Below are 16,573 nucleotides of genomic sequence, written 5' to 3'. Positions count from 1 at the left end.
CGCACAAACGACTCATGCTCAAAAACCCTCAGGGTTTTTTTTTTGGTTTTTTTAAAAGTAATGTCATATATGATATCGTATGTAATATCTGACAGGGAAGGCTGGATTTTACCAGCAAGCACTAGCGACTTACATTTGTTGCAAATCACCCAAAAAACTTTTACTTTTTAAGCAGTTCCATATTGCATAATGTAATTTAAAATATTCTGAATTACACAAAATCACGTAAACACTTTGCTTTCTAACGTATTGCTTTTATTTTGTTGTTGTTTTGTTTTTTAAAGGCAGATCTATGAGCACCAACGTTACAATGAACACGACATTCAACCTAATTAGATACGTCTCAACACCACCGTGATGGGTTCATCTCTTCTGTTAACGATCTTTGTACTTCCGGTTCTCAGCTCCGTCCTCTCGCGGCAACTGCACGAACGCGCCAAAATAGGAAAACAGCAGGCGAGTCTGTGACAGGCGCAGACAAAACTTTCTATTAAAGCGGCGTGTCTTCAAATGCGGCTTCACGCACACGTTTAGCTGTTTTATTTTAGTGTTTTGTACCCGGAACATCGCGATAGAAGATGGTTCTGCAGAACAGTGGACGCTACAAAGCGGACCGAGGACCGAGTGGGGATCCGGAAAACCAGTAAGTCCCAGCAGCTCTAACAGATCAAACGCTTCATAACACTTTCTTATTCAGAATATTAATGGATGACCGAGGACTGTCAGAATTTAGTGTCACTGTTGTGTGCGTTTGAACCAGGGATGATGGATCCTCCTTATCGGCCCTCAAGCGGCTGGAGCGCAGTCAGTTCACCGACGAGATGGACGCTCGCTTCGGATTCGACAGGATGAAGGAGCCGGGAGAGAAAACGGGCTGGCTGATCAACATGCACCCCGTGAGTCCTCGCAGTGCGACAGTTTTTCCTTTCTGTCTGCTGCAAAATAAACACTTAACATTTATTTTTGATGCTCTGCATTTGTAGGCAGAGATCCTGGATGAAGACAAGAGGATGATCAGCGCGGTGGACTATTATTTCATACAGGAGGATGGAAGCAGGTTCAAGGTGTGTTTGGGGGGGAAAGCAGAGCGCTGTAACGCAGCTTATTAAATGTCCTGCATTTTATATTTTCTCTCATGTATTATGTCTGTGCTGTAGGTGTCTCTGCCCTTCAAGCCATATTTTTACATTGCGACGAAAAAGGTAAGTTAGTGACTGTGATTATGCCAAGTGAACTTTTTTTTTTTTTTTTTAAAGTAATAAATAACAAAATGTGTATGTCCAGAACTGCGAGAGAGAAGTCATCTCATATTTATCTAAGAAGTTCCAAGGAAAGGTGGCAAAGCTCGAAATTCTCACAAAAGAGGACCCGGACCTGGTGAGAGTTTCAACTGACTTTAAGTTATCTAATAAATAAATAGTGAGTAAATAAATAAGTCAAATAAATGTAGATAAATAAATATTTTCTATATTTGTTTACACAGAATTAATGAAGGAGTAGTTGGCGGTTAATTAATGGATGATTTTTGACAAGAGCACCACCACCACAACACATTTTCACTCATTTAAAAATCTAATCTGTGTATGTATGCTCACCAGACACTTCATTAGATATGCCTCACTAGTACTGGGTTGGAAGGCTGGATGGATCCATGCTTTCATTTTGCTTATGTCAGATTCTGACTGAACCATCCAAATGTGGCATCGACGAGGTGTACTGCCACGTACTGGATATTTTCCCTTTTTTTGGACTATTCTGTGTAAACTCTAGAGATGTTTGTGAAGGAAAAACTCAGCAGATCAGCAGTTTGTGAAATACTCAGACCAGCCCGTCAGGCATGCCACGTTCAGAGTCTGTTAAATCATCTTTCCTCCACATTCTGATGCTCAGTTTAAACTTGAGCGGTCCGTCTTGACCACGTCTGCTTGTTTTTATGCATTAAGATGCTGCCATGTGATTGGCTGATGTGTTACAGTGAGCAGTTGAGTACCTGTACCTAAGAAAGTGGCCAAGTGAGTGTACGCATTTAAGAAAAATCTAAAATATATATCCCCTTTACCACTGTGGCACTCTTGTCCTTAGTATTTAGTGTCCTTAGTATCAGTGTTTTTGAAGGTATCGTGAACAGGTTGCAGTATACTTCCCTATTGGCTGCTAGTGTTGACTTTGTGCAGCCACTCACATGCTGATTCTGCTGATCTGGTGTCTCCAGCCAAACCACCTCGTCGGACTGAAGAGAAACTACATCAAGCTGGCGTTCAACACCGTGGACGACCTCGTGAAGGTCAAGCGTGAGATTGCCCCGGCGGTACGTAAAAACAGAGAGAGGGAGCAGTCCAACGATGCCTACACCTCAATGTTGTCAAGGTATCACCGAACCTTCGTTAGATTCCTTTGATGTTCCACCTGACGTTTCCAGCTTTATAATAACCCCTGGACACCTTTTTGTCCTCTTAGTGCGCTATCAGGTGGCAACGTGACCTCAGTGGATGAAGACGGGATGTCAAAGAGTATTTCAGATCAGTTAGACAACATAGTGGACATGAGAGAGTATGACGTGCCTTACCATGTGCGTGTCTCCATTGACCTCAAGATCCACGTGGTAAGATCAACTATATCTGGTTCCAGTGTTTTCCAATGAGGTGTTCCTCTACACCTGTGCACCTGTGCGTGCTCTTCTTATCTTAACTGTCTTTATTTTTCAGGCTCACTGGTACAATGTTCGATACAGAGGCAGCGCTTACCCGCCAGAGATTGTACGGAGAGACGATCTTGTGGAGCGACCGGTATCAGGATTTTGTTGTTTTAAGCCTTCCATCATTCATTCAGAGTTATACTGAAGTTTTGATTTATGTCGGGGCTTTTCTGTGAAACATTGTTTCCCTGCAGGACCCTGTCGTTTTGGCGTTTGACATCGAGACCACCAAGCTTCCGCTGAAATTCCCAGACGCAGAGACGGATCAAATTATGATGATCTCCTACATGATAGATGGACAGGTAAGGTTCATTTGCGTTTGATTTTTCAAGTTTTTGTTACGTTCCTGTTTGTAATATCATCTAACAGTCCTTGTGCTTTCACGTAGGGGTTTCTGATCACAAACCGAGAGATCGTCTCTGAGAACATTGAGGATTTTGAGTTTACCCCCAAACCTGAGTATGAAGGGCCATTCACTGTTTTTAATGAGGACAATGAGGTATGTAGCCACTAACAATAAAGCATTGATGAATAATAGGCTGCTGTGTGTTTCTGTCAGTTTAATAACACGCTGTAACGGTTGCAGGCAGCTCTCATTCAGAGGTGGTTTGATCACGTTCAAGAAACAAAGCCAAACATCTTTGTGACCTACAATGGAGACTTCTTTGATTGGTAAGCCTATTTTCTGTTTCTGTAAAAGCCAGTTACTTACTTTAAAGGTGAAGTGGGTAGAATACATTACAGGCAGTGGCTGCAGTGAACACTTAGATACTCAATATTTATTCTTATTCTGTTTTTTATACTGATTACTTTTCTTGATCCTCCACCTCTCCTCATACTGTTTCTCTCTAGGCCTTTCATTGAGGTTCGGGCTGCCCTCCATGGACTGAGCATGCACAGGGAGATCGGTTTCCAGAAAGATAACCAGGGAGAGTACAAGGCCAGTCAGGCCATCCACATGGATTGTTTAAGGTGTGCAAAAGTTTTACACTCTTAAAATGATAAGCATACACTTTACCTCCACCAAGGAGGTTATGTTTTTGATAACATTTGCATGCATCTCTTTCTGTTTGTAGCTTTATAACTTGGATACTATGATTCTTGTGTAATGTGTATTGTCAACACATAGAAGCATTTTATAAAGATTTAAAATCTCATGTTTAACCACATTTTAACACATATAATCAAAGTAAATGTTATATGTAATGTTGGTTTTTCATATATCCAACTTCAAACCTCCTTATCCTGTATCAGGTGGGTAAAGAGAGACAGCTACTTGCCGGTGGGAAGCCACAATCTGAAGGCAGCAGCGAAGGCCAAACTGGGTTATGACCCCGTGGAGCTCGACCCAGAAGAAATGTGCCGCATGGCAACTGAGGAGCCGCAGGTGCAGAACTAAACTCCCGTCTTTATAAAATAAAAACCGGAATCATTTTTAACAGGATGTTAACTTTCCACTTACTGTCTTTTCTCTTTCTTCCTGTCAGACTCTAGCAACCTATTCTGTGTCAGATGCCGTGGCCACATATTACCTGTACATGAAATATGTCCACCCCTTCATCTTCACTCTGTGTACCATCATCCCCATGGAGCCCGATGAGGTTCGTCTGTGGCGTGCTTTGCAAAAGATTAAGTTAAGTTCTCTTTCTTTTCTTTTTTTTTTTTAAAGTGCATTTTACTAATTACCAGTCTCTCTTTTCTTGCGTTGTTCACCTGTTTCAGGTGCTGCGTAAAGGTTCAGGAACGCTGTGTGAAGCTTTACTTATGGTGCAGGCCTTCCACGCCAACATCATCTTCCCCAACAAGCAGGAGCAGATCTTCAACAAACTGACAGACGACGGCCACGTCCTGGACTCCGAGACTTACGTGGGCGGTCACGTGGAGGCGCTGGAGTCTGGAGTGTTTCGGAGTGACATCCCCTGCCGTTTCAAAATGGTACAGTCTGCTTACTTCTCAGAGCTCATTCTTCATCGGCACTTGTTTGTTTTTGTTTGTTTTGTTTTTTAAACGTCGCTCTCATTTTTGATGTTGCAACAGAACCCGGCTGCATTTGACTTCCTGCTGCAAAGAGTTGAGAGAACGATGCGTCATGCCATCGAGGAAGAGGAGAAAATCCCTCTGGAGCAAGTCACTAACTTTAATGAGGTTTGTGGAGGAGGGGAGTTGCCTCTGTCTGTCTCTTTTAATAAGTTACTCAACTTTTTTTCTGAACTTGAAATTCAGAATTAACGCCAGTATTTTCTCAGGTTTGTGACGAAATTAAGAAAAAGCTGACGTCCCTCAAGGAGGTTCCAAACAGGATTGAATGTCCCCTCATCTACCATCTGGACGTTGGGGCGATGTACCCCAATATTATTCTCACCAACCGCCTTCAGGTTATTAACTTTATTAATCAAAAAATGCTCACAATCACATCTAAAAAAGCATTCAATTTAGTCTTTATCTTCTAATTTTGTAGCCATCTGCTATAGTTGATGAGGCCACGTGCGCTGCCTGTGACTTCAACAAGCCTGGTGCCACGTGTCAGAGGAGGATGACCTGGCAATGGAGAGGCGAAATCAGTAAGTTATCTTTGAGTATTTGTACTCTGCTTTTAAGCGATTTAGGGGAAAAAACGAAACCTTTGTCTCTCGCTGTCTCTCTCTGCAGTGCCCGCCAGCCGCAGTGAGTTTCACCGCATCCAGCAGCAACTTGAGTCTGAGAAGTTCCCGCCACTGTTCCCCAACGGTCCACCTCGGGCTTTCCACACGCTCACCAGGGAGGAGCAGGCCAAGCATGAGAAGAAACGTCTTGCAGGTTCCTCTTTTCTTTTTGGCTCCTTATAGTAGACTTTGACTATAAGTAATGAAAATAGTGGGTTATCAGGGCTAAAGTTAGTCCTGTCTTTATTTTATTTTTTTTAAATCAGACTATTGTAAGAAGGCCTATAAAAAGACACACGTCACCAAGCTGGAGGAGCGAGTTACCACCATCTGTCAGAGGGAGAACTCCTTCTATGTGGATACTGTAAGAGCTTTCAGAGATCGCCGTTATGAATTCAAAGGACTTCACAAGGTATTTTAGCTATTTGATCAAATTATACCTGATCTGTCTCATTTATGTATTTTTTTATAGTTACGTGCGGTAAAGGTTTTCTTTTCGGTGCTACCTTTGCTTTAGGTGTGGAAGAAGAAACTTTCGTCAGCTCAGGACAGTGGAGACGCCGCTGAGGTGAAGCGCTGCAAAAACATGGAGATCCTGTACGAATCCCTTCAGCTCGCTCACAAGTGCATTCTCAACTCTTTCTACGGCTACGTCATGAGGAAGGGGTAGGAGCCGGCCGCGGCTTTCATCAATCATCACAGATCCACTTGCGCTGTTACCTGAGCTTTTCGCTGCAGTTAGTACTGAGTGCTGTTGACTTGATGCTCTCTGTGTTTTTTTTTTAATATGTTTCCATCAGGGCCCGATGGTACTCTATGGAGATGGCCGGCATTGTGTGTTTCACTGGAGCCAATATTATTACTCAGGCCAGAGAGCTCATTGAGCAAATAGGGTGAGTTGCATAATTCCTGCCAGCATGTTGGCTTTAATTGAGCTCACGCACTTTACAGTATATATTTTATGCTGCGGGTCAGTTTATTCAACTATAAAAATGCTGCAATAAATCTCCTTCTCTGTGACACAGGAGGCCTCTTGAGTTGGACACTGATGGTATCTGGTGTGTCCTCCCCAATACCTTCCCGGAGAACTTTGTGGTGAAGACCAGTAACGAGAAGAAGCCCAAGGTGACTATCTCCTACCCGGGTGCCATGTTGAACATCATGGTAAAAGAGAGATTTACCAACGATCAGTACCACGAGCTGGTCGACCCCGTGTCCGTCACTTACAACATCAGGGCAGAGAACAGCATCTTCTTTGAGGTGGACGGACCGTATCTGGCAATGATCCTGCCAGCCTCCAAAGAGGAGGGCAAGAAGCTGAAAAAGAGGTGAGGTGATAATTTTGTGAAATGATTTGTGGCCTTCTTACAGGGTGTAATTAACAAAGGGAGTCGCCTTTCTTTTTAGGTACGCTGTGTTTAATGAGGATGGTTCTTTAGCCGAGCTGAAGGGTTTTGAAGTGAAGAGAAGAGGAGAGCTCCAGCTCATCAAGATTTTTCAGTCGTCTGTGTTCGAGGCTTTCCTCAAAGGAACTACTCTAGAGGAGGTCTACGCTTCAGTGGCCAAAGTGGCCGACTACTGGCTGGATGTACTTTACAGCAAGGTGCATATCTCTGATCAGGTTCTGATAAACTAGGGTCTCCTGTAACAAGGTGTTTTTGTCATGTTTCTGAATTGTATTGTTCAGCAGTCGTTTATTGCATAAGAATAATTTTTAATAGAAAATGCATAACAAAAAAACTCACTGGATCATTTCATGTGTGATGCAGGCTGCCAACATGCCAGATGCAGAGCTTTTTGACCTGATTTCAGAGAATCGGTCAATGTCTAGAAAGCTCGAAGATTACGGTGAGCAGAAGTCCACGTCCATCAGCACAGCTAAGAGGCTGGCAGAGTTCCTGGGGGATCAAATGGTGAAAGATGCCGGTCTGAGCTGTCGCTATGTCATCTCCCGAAAACCTGAGGGTTCCCCTGTCACAGAAAGGTTCGACAGTTGCCGCGAAAGTAAACTTATCGTATTGTACTGAATATGTTAGATGGTAAAGCAGGGAAACCTTTAGGCTGTAGCTACACTATAATTGGTAAGTTGCTACTGTGTGAGTGTGCGGTGCCTCGGTTGTCAGGTCTGGTTTAAAAAAACCAAAACAAAAATGAAAAGATGATAACGTCCACAATGCTAATATTGAGACTTCAAACTTCAAAATCTGTCACATCAGACTATTGCAGCAATACCGTATTTAAAAACTAGGCTACTGATTCGATAGGTTTCCTGGTGTTACACAGCACCAAAGACTTTTCTTGAGCTCGCTTTCCCATTTTTGAATATCCTTAGGAAACTAGCGATCTCTAATATGATCAGAAGTTAAAGCCATCGGCTCATTTTTGCTTCTGTGCATCAGGGCCATTCCTCTAGCCATCTTTCAGGCCGAGCCAAGCGTCAAGAAACATTTCCTTCGCAAGTGGTTGAAGATGCCCAGCTTGCATGACATGGACATCCGCTCTGTGAGTTTTAAGGGTAAAATTAAACGCGAATAACAAAAACAAAAATGTTCAAGTACTTTCATGTCATATGGTTTTTTTGGTTCTTTCTTCTTCTTTTTTTTCCCAGATCCTTGATTGGAGCTATTACATAGAGAGGTTGGGTAGTGCAATCCAGAAAATCATCACCATTCCTGCTGCTCTGCAACAGGTAAAATGTTTAAAAAATAAATAAATAAAGAGAAAACTTAAAACTAAATAATTAATTTAATTGATTAAGAAAATAATAATGGCACCTTCCACTTTTTATTTCCATAAGGTGAAGAATCCTGTTCCCAGAGTGAGGCATCCTGACTGGCTACACAAGAAACTCCTGGAGAAAAATGACATATACAAGCAGAAGAAAATTAGTGAGCTGTTTACCAGCGAAGGCAAGAGACAGGTAAGGTTAACCTCACAGTAAAGTGTCAACCACTAAGCCTTATTGTTGCACTCTAAATGTCTTCCTCGCTCTCAGATTGCCCATCAGCCTCTTGAAGCAGGCCCTGCTGCTGACATAGAGGATTTTGGGATGCCACCCAAACCCCTGCAGCCAGCTATCCTTATCAGCACTAAGCGGAAGCGGGCGTCACAGGGAGACGACAGCCAGGTGGAGTCTCAGGATTTAGAGCTTACGCAGTCCTGGCGAGAGATCCTGGGACCGCCCCCTCCCATGGGAAAAACACGGGTAGGAAAGCAGAGGTTTCAGTATATTAAGCTTGAGACATTTTCATGCAATTCCAAATGCACTTGTAGTGCATTTGAAATCCAAGACGTTCCAGTGGTGAATGTTAAAAGGTTCAAACAACTTTTTCTGTGTGCAGGAGGAACGTCAAGTTTGGCTGCGCTACCATAAGAAAAAGTGGGAGCTACAGCTGAAGCAGAGAAAGGAGAGGAAAAAGAGGAGGAGGCTGCTGGATGGGGAGGCTCAACCAGTGGGCGGAGGAGTGATCAGAGGTGGTCCCATCACAGGCCTGGGGAGCTTCCTCCGCAGAACAGCTCGCAGCATCCTCGATATGCCGTGGCAAATTGTCCAGGTAGTGCAGAGCGATCCTGTTATCATCCACAAATAATTTAATAATATAAAGATATTGATCTTCTCTATTTTTACTTCTTTTTTTTTTCTCAGATTGCAGAAACTAGTCACCCTGGTCTGTATAAGCTTTGGGCTGTGATTGGAAATGACCTCCACTGCATGAAGCTCAACATCCCACGTGTCTTCTACGTCAATCAAAAAGTCTCCAAACAGGAGGAGGGAGCGACGTACAAAAAGGCACGCTACAAAAAAATACATAAAATAATGCAATGACATCACTGTGACTATAGAAGAAGTTACCCAAAATAACTATCAGAGCTGTGTGATTACAGGTGAACCGCATGCTGCCTCGCTCCAACATGGTTTACTACCTCTATGAGTACTCTGTGCCAGAGGACATGTACCAAGAGCACATCAATGAGATCAACGCAGACCTCTCTGCACCTGACATCGAAGGAGTCTATGAAACACAGGTCAGTGTAATTTTTTACACTGCATAGTGTCCGTGTTATAACTGTATAGTACTGGAAACAGAACACAGCGAGTCGTTTGTTTCAGGTTCCTTTGCTGTTTCGAGCTTTGGTGCAGCTAGGATGTGTGTGCATGGTCAACAAACATGTTGTGAGAGATATGGCCGGAAGGGAGGCCGACACGTTTGATCTGGAGCATCTGGAGATGAGGTCGCTGGCCCAGTTTAGCTACCTGGAACCTGGTAAGAGTCATTCAGACACTTTAGATTTAAAAGTTTTGACAGCAGACTTTTGATGGTCATAAATGTCACAATTTAATATTTACCTTTTTTGAATATTTAGGTTGACCTAAATTATTACTTTTCCCTTTAGTGAAAAAGAAAACCGTTTCACTGCAATTACTATGTTTGCTTCTCAGGGAGTGTCCGCCACATGTATTTGTATCATCACAGCCAAGGCCACAAGGCTCTGTTTGGCCTCTTCATCCCCTCTCAGCGCAAAGCTAGCATCTTCGTCCTGGACACGGTAAGAATAATGAGCTTTCTTTGAGTTTCCTCTTTGTTTTAGTACCAGAGAAGAAGTCTGTTTTCCTCTCAGTACCATCATGACATTTAATTGCATTGAGAATAAAGCTCAGTTGTTGGCTTGCGTTTTTTAGGTTCGAAGCAACCAGATGCCCAACTTGAGTAACCTCTACACAGCTGAACGCACGGCCCTCCTGGAGAAAACGACGGAGGAGCTTCTGCCTCCGGAGAAACACACCTTTGAGGTGCGGGCTGAAAATGACATGAAGGCGATCTCACGTGCACTCCAACGAATACTCCTGAACTACAAGGTAAAATAATCTGGTTATATTTAACATTTTTATTACTTTTTAATCTTTAAGTTTCATGCGACTAAATTTGTAAATGCCTGCTTTGTTTGTTGCTGTTGACAGGAGGAGCGCCGTGGGCCCACCCTCATCGCAGTGCAGTCAAACTGGGAGTTGCGTCGATTGACGGCCGGGATGCCGGTGCTCGAGGAGTTCCCGGTCGTTCCGGTTCATGTGGTTGATGAGATCAGCTATAATGTGTTGGACTGGCAACGGCTCGGTGCCCGGCGCATGATCCGCCACTACCTCAACCTGGACAGCTGTCTGTCACAGGCTTTTGACATGGCCAGGTATGATCTGCATGTTTCTGCTGAGTTTCCCTTCACACATAAGGTTGTTCCAGACGGAAAGGAAGCCATTTTATTTTTATTTAAACCATTTTCTTTAGTAAGAGGACACTATGAACGTCTTACATGCTAACTTTGTGGTTGTAGCCTCTAATAAAAGATTTATCCAGGCAGCAGAAATTGTTTTAAAACATTTTCAAGCACTTTTGAATTGTTCTTTTACTTTCAGATATTACCACTTACCTGTGGGGAACTTGCCACAGGATGTGTCCATCTTTGGCTCAGACTTGTTTTTGGCAAGACATCTACGGAAGCACAACCACCTGCTATGGCTTTCACCCACATCCAGGCCTGACCTGGGAGGGAAAGAGGCTGATGACAGCCGTCTGGTGATGGAAAATGATGACAGAGGCTCTGTGGAGATCAATGCTCAGGGATGTTATTCAACAGGTACAAAAAAAAAAAAAAAAAAAAAAAGGAAATCACTAGAGGGATTTTTGAAGTCTGTCTTAATCATCATCTTTCGTGCAGCATGTGTGGAGTTGGACCTGCAGAGCCTGGCGGTGAACACCATCCTCCAGTCTCAGCATGTCAACGACATGGAGGGCGGAGCCAGCCTGGGCGTCAGTTTTGATGTGATCCAGCAGGCATCTTTGGAGGACATGATGTCAGGAAACCAGGGAGCAAGCGCTCTGGCTAGCTACGATGAGACAGCTCTCTGCTCCAACACCTTCAGGTGTGTAAACTTCTGTTTGAGCGCAAGATTTGTGTTTTGTGTTTTGCTCAAACCACAATTTTCATTGATTAATTTTTCTGGGTTCTCTGAGCAGGATCTTAAAGAGCATGGTGGTGGGATGGGTCAGGGAGATCACACAGTACCACAATGTGTATGCAGACAACCAGGTGATGCATTTCTACCGCTGGCTGCGCTCCCCCAGCTCGCTGCTGTATGACCCCGCCCTGCACCGCACCCTGCATAACATGATGAAGAAAGTGTTTCTGCAGTGAGTGCCAAATCCTTTATACTTCAAAAATGAAATCTGAAAGCTTTCTTTTGAAATAATGGTAAACTCTACATCAGTAGGACTTCACCACTAAGAGAAAGCCTGGTATTTTTAGGTTGTTGCTGTTGGTGTTGTTTGTGTTTTTGTTTTTTACATTTTAAACGTAAAACTTTATTAGAAAATTTGACGACGTAAACTCTACATCAGTATGATGATATTCAGTTTCCATTTATCCAGACCTCATTCTCTCATTCTGGCCTTAGGTTGGTTGCAGAGTTCAAACGTCTCGGCTCGACTGTGGTGTACGGAAACTTTAACAGGATCATTCTGTGTACTAAAAAACGCAGGATTGATGATGCCATTGGCTATGTTGAGTATATCACCAACAGGTCAGTGTTTTTTAAATTCTCCAGTCTGATCTGGGATGACCAGAGTTTTAGTTTTCACATGTTTTTATTTTCGAAATCAGAATACTTAATTAATCCCAGTGAGAAATGATTTTGTTACAATACACAAATTTTGTTTATAAAACAATATATACAATTGAGGCCCTAAAAGTGCCATGTTAAATTTCAATTAAATATTCTAAAGTTAAAACAGTACTTTAACTGTATAGACAAGATGTAAGTGAAAATAGTCCAAGTGTCAATACACTTAATTAGAACATTTGATGGCAACCGGTAAGAATTATGTCTTTATTTGCAACCTCGCAGAATAAACTCCAGCTGTAACATTAGTGCATCACATCACTGGAAATCGAATGTATTTTCTTGATGATGCAGAAAATGTAATTATGTTACATTTGATCTTAATCTGCTGCTAAGTTTGTTTGATTTTTAGCTGATAGAAAACTGATAATAAAATTGATCGGTTCCATTTTGTAGGCTGTTTAACATCATTTATCAATAAAATTCATTCCCCTCTGATTGGATCACAAACTAAAGTGATTTTGCACGTCTCCTTTAGTAAACTACTGGAGAAAATCAGATCCAATCAGATGTCAAAATGAATGCATGTGTTCACAGCTGTTGGCTATTTTGACATATTAAAAAATAGTATATTAGTAAAATGATGCATGATGCAAAGCAAGAGCCAGAACACTAAAATCAGAAAAACAAAAATAATCCATTAGAAGAGCGAGACAGCAGGGATTGTTGTGGTTTCCATCAGCTGAAGTGATTTCTGTAAATTAAACCCAAAATGGGAGAACTGCCCATTAAAATAATGGATGTGATATTTAAATATTGACTTTATGACAAAATATGAATATAAAATCAATATTGCTACTCAGAGATACATACCTTCTGGGATTTTGGTTCTTGAAATATTTTTGTGGGTTTTTTCCTGGTTTTCTGAAAGTATGTGACTAAAATAAGCACCAATACCTTTTAAATGTTTGACTTTTATTGTTTACAACTTTTGAAAGTCTAATTTCCTGTTTCCAGTCTTTTACATGTAACCACAACATCTCACATTTCTAACCGTTTCTCTTCTAGCATCCATTCCAAAGAAATTTTCCACTCTTTGTCCATCTCCTTCTCGCGGTGCTGGGAGTTCCTGCTGTGGATGGACCCTGCCAACTATGGTGGCGTGAAGGGCAAACTGCCCTCCAGCGTCATGTATGGAGAGGTACTGCCAGATGCTGGAGGTTTCTTCCTGTTAAAAGCGAGCTTTTTCTTCCCACTGTTGCCAAGTGCTTGCTCATAGAGGGATGTCTGATTGCTGGGGGTTTGGGGGTCTTTATCTTACAAACTAAAGCACCTTGAGGCGACTCTTTTTGCGATTAGGCCCTGAACTGAATTCATCTCCAATGTTGTTGTGTTGTTTTTGTTTTTTGTAGGAAGGAGCCCAACAGAAGAAAACCAGACAAGAGGAGGGGGATGAGGATGGCAGTGAGGATGAAGATGAAGAAAATGCTGAGGAGGAGGACGGAGATGGAGAGACAGATGAAGTAGAGGATTTGATTGAGAGTAACTGGAATATCATGCAGTATCTTCCTCAAACCGCCTCCTGTCAGAAGTACTTCCTCATGATCGTCTCAGGTAAAAGAAGGAAAATCTCCCAACATTTTTTTTCTTTGCTTTCTAAGTTACTAACTCTCAAAACACCTTTACCTTGCCAGCGTACATTGCAGCGGTCTATCACAGTATGAAAGAGGAGCTGAGACGTAACGGCCCAGGAGCAACACCAGTAAAGAGACGTGGCAACAGCCAGGCTTCCCAGCAGGCAATTGGGGATCTGAGTGCACTTCCTGGTAAGAAGCTGATCAGGAAGCTGTTGTATGTACTAAAGACTTCTGTTGTATTTCTCTGGAACTGCAGATTACGCTCAGCCGAGTGTTTAATGTTCACGGCTTTAAAAATTCTCTTCCACAGGAATGATCTCCTTCTCCCAGGAGTACGTGTCCAGCGAGCTGACACAGAACATTTTCACCATCACTCAGAAAATCCAGAAGAAGGTCACTGGTACCAGGAGTGTTACCCACACCTCAGAGATGTTCCCCATCCTGCCTGGGTCACACCTTCCACTCAACAACCCAGCACTGGAGTTTATCAAATATGTCTGCCAGGTAAAAAAAAAAAAAAAAAGAAAGAAATCTGCTCCTTTTTTTTCCTGCCGCGGTTCTTTATATTTCCCCCATCCTTCCCTTGTTTAGGTTCTTTCACTAGACGCCAACATTGTAAATCAGGTGAACAAGCTGAAGAGAGACCTCCTACGTCTTGTGGATGTTGGAGAGTTTTCAGAGGAAGCCCAGTTCCGTGACCCGTGTAACTCCTACATCCTGCCAGAGGTTATCTGTCACCACTGCAATTTCTGTCGGGACCTTGACCTCTGCAAGGACCCGTCAGTGGCACAGGTAAGAGTACAATAACTCCTGATAATCACATTTCAAAACTGTGAAAGTCAGAAATCTAAATGAGATAAACTTGTTATTAGGGCTGGGCTATATCATACCGTTCACGGTAAAACCGGTGTAATTTTGGGCAACGATAGGAAAATGAAATATCGCGATATAATATGGGTAAAACGCGCATGCGCAGTGCCTATGTTTACATTCGCACATGGTGGCGACGCAGAATGAGAAGAGCTAAAGTGGATCGTTAAATGAAACAGATGAACCAGAACTGGTTTGTAAAAATGCTGCAACTTCAGTGGTGTGGCACTGGTTTAGCTTTCGTCCGTCAGATACACAACAAAGCACTATTTTTGGTAGAGCATGCTAGCGGGCCGTCGTTATTACCGTGTTGTTTGGAAAATACGGCACACTTAAAATCAATCCTTTAATTTTTCTGAAAATCGACAGAGCCCCTTATAATCCCGTGTGCCTTACGTATGAATTCTGGTTGTGTTTACTGACCTCGAAACGATTTTATGTCGTACACGGCGCTCGGAAATCTGTCAAATGTTTCAGTACGACTTTGCTAAGCTACGAACCCGCACCGCTTGATGGATTGTCGGAGCATTACGGCTACCGTAGGCAGGAGCCTCGCGGAGTGATACGTACTGTGCTTCAACATAATATTACCGTACTGTGTGTGTATAACCTCTTTTTAGGTTTTGTGGATATTATACATGGTTATGCTGAGGACATGTCGGCCAATTTCCACTGGAAATGCCTTTAGGATAAACTGTCAGCAAGGAATTTGCACTGTTACATTTTTATATAACTTTAATGCACATAAAAAAACAGCTGCTTGTTTAAGTGAAAATACATTGATGCGTTGTTTTTTATTTGCATTAATAAAGTTGTGGAGTTGTAAAGTATTTTGTCTAGTGTCAATTATATCGTCAGTTATATCATTATCGCAAATTTTCAAATGTATATTGTGATAAATATTTTTGGTCATATCGCCCTGCTCTACTTGTTATCTTTTCCTCAGGATGGTTCGGTTTTGCCTCAGTGGTTCTGCTCCAACTGTCAGGCGCAGTATGACACCGAGTCTATTGAGATGGCTCTGGTAGAAGCTCTGCAGAAGAAACTGATGAGCTACACGCTGCAGGATCTGGTGGGTAAAATAATGCTCAGTATATCAAAACACCTGGCAAAATTTAAGCAGTGAAATTCTAAGAAAAATGCACTCACTACTTCTGGTTGTTTGTTTGTTTGTTTGTTTGTTTTTCTTAAAAAAGCAAAGTTTTCCTGGCAGTAAAATCTAACTTGCATGCTTTTTGACAGCCCATTTTCCAGAAGGTGCCTCACAGGTTTTGTTCAATTTCAGGTGTGTAGCAAATGTAAGGGAGTGAAGGAAACCAACATGCCCCTCTACTGCAAATGTGCTGGAGACTTTGACCTCACCTTCCCAGCCAAGGTTCGTACTTTGAAGCACACGGCATCATTCTGTTCAGCGTTGAACGCATATTATTGACACTGCTGTTTTTGGTCTGTTTACAGAGCTTCTCTGAGCAGATCACGGTGTTTAGGAACATAGCATCCCACTACAACATGAGCTTCCTGGAGGAGACCATAGGCTGGCTGCTCGTTATGAGCCCTCAGATCAACCAGGGTGTTCACTGAATATGAACTTCACTGACACTTCCTTCGCTCCATCCAAATCAGGAAACAGTGCTGAAATTCATTTTTGAGTTTTGGCAAACTTCAGCAGCATCGGTCTCTGCTTCTTGCTGTGTGATTGTGTAACCAAGATGATTCCCCTGTAAATATGTTTAGATTGTATTAGTTATGCATGTGTATGAAGATTTTCACTGATAATAAATGTGTTTTTCATGTGTCTTGGTCTGCTTGTGATTGCTGCAGTTCTGTATTTTTCCTAAATTACATCTACTCTGTCGTTACGCTGTCTCAGTTTTCTCCTCCCTCCCTCGGCTGCTAATGTGTCTGCTGTAAATTGCGCACAGCTTCAATTACATGACCTGCATCCACTCTAATTTCTTCTGCTGTGAAACTTGACTAATGCTGCCTCATTGCATGCTGCGTAATCTTTCATTGTTTCTTTGGTTTGGCGACAGTGAAGAAGACTTTGACAAATCTAACGTCCTTTTTTTTATTGAGCAAATTTGAACCTTGCAGACTGAAAAAGTTGAATTTCTGG

At 42.5% G+C, this 16,573-nt stretch overlaps 1 protein-coding gene across 1 annotated transcript; it reads left to right on the top strand.

Annotated features, from left to right (window-relative positions):
* Positions 1–416: 416 nt before the first annotated feature.
* pole (polymerase (DNA directed), epsilon) lies at positions 417–16,250 on the top strand. Its single transcript, XM_084946899.1, has 48 exons — positions 417–643; positions 761–896; positions 984–1,064; positions 1,158–1,202; positions 1,285–1,377; positions 2,213–2,367; positions 2,458–2,602; positions 2,706–2,786; positions 2,890–2,997; positions 3,084–3,194; positions 3,282–3,367; positions 3,548–3,667; positions 3,950–4,082; positions 4,183–4,296; positions 4,418–4,630; positions 4,733–4,840; positions 4,942–5,070; positions 5,154–5,256; positions 5,345–5,491; positions 5,604–5,749; positions 5,855–6,003; positions 6,138–6,230; positions 6,363–6,665; positions 6,745–6,940; positions 7,107–7,321; positions 7,737–7,839; positions 7,946–8,026; positions 8,135–8,257; positions 8,333–8,542; positions 8,679–8,891; positions 8,984–9,127; positions 9,223–9,363; positions 9,449–9,602; positions 9,779–9,885; positions 10,019–10,195; positions 10,298–10,521; positions 10,748–10,968; positions 11,050–11,254; positions 11,349–11,522; positions 11,786–11,911; positions 13,019–13,151; positions 13,363–13,564; positions 13,645–13,776; positions 13,898–14,091; positions 14,179–14,379; positions 15,404–15,529; positions 15,743–15,832; positions 15,916–16,250. The coding sequence occupies exons 1-48, from the start codon at positions 579–581 to the stop codon at positions 16,036–16,038; spliced, it is 6,879 nt and encodes a 2,292-aa protein (XP_084803025.1). The 5' UTR covers positions 417–578; the 3' UTR covers positions 16,039–16,250.
* Positions 16,251–16,573: the final 323 nt, after the last annotated feature.

This window comes from Perissodus microlepis, chromosome 12, assembly GCF_051167445.1.
Source record: "Perissodus microlepis isolate ML-2025 ecotype Zambia chromosome 12, ASM5116744v1, whole genome shotgun sequence".
NCBI lineage: Eukaryota > Metazoa > Chordata > Actinopteri > Cichliformes > Cichlidae > Perissodus > Perissodus microlepis.
Note: the sequence above shows the minus strand (reverse complement) of the source record. Positions and strands in the feature narration are given on the sequence as shown.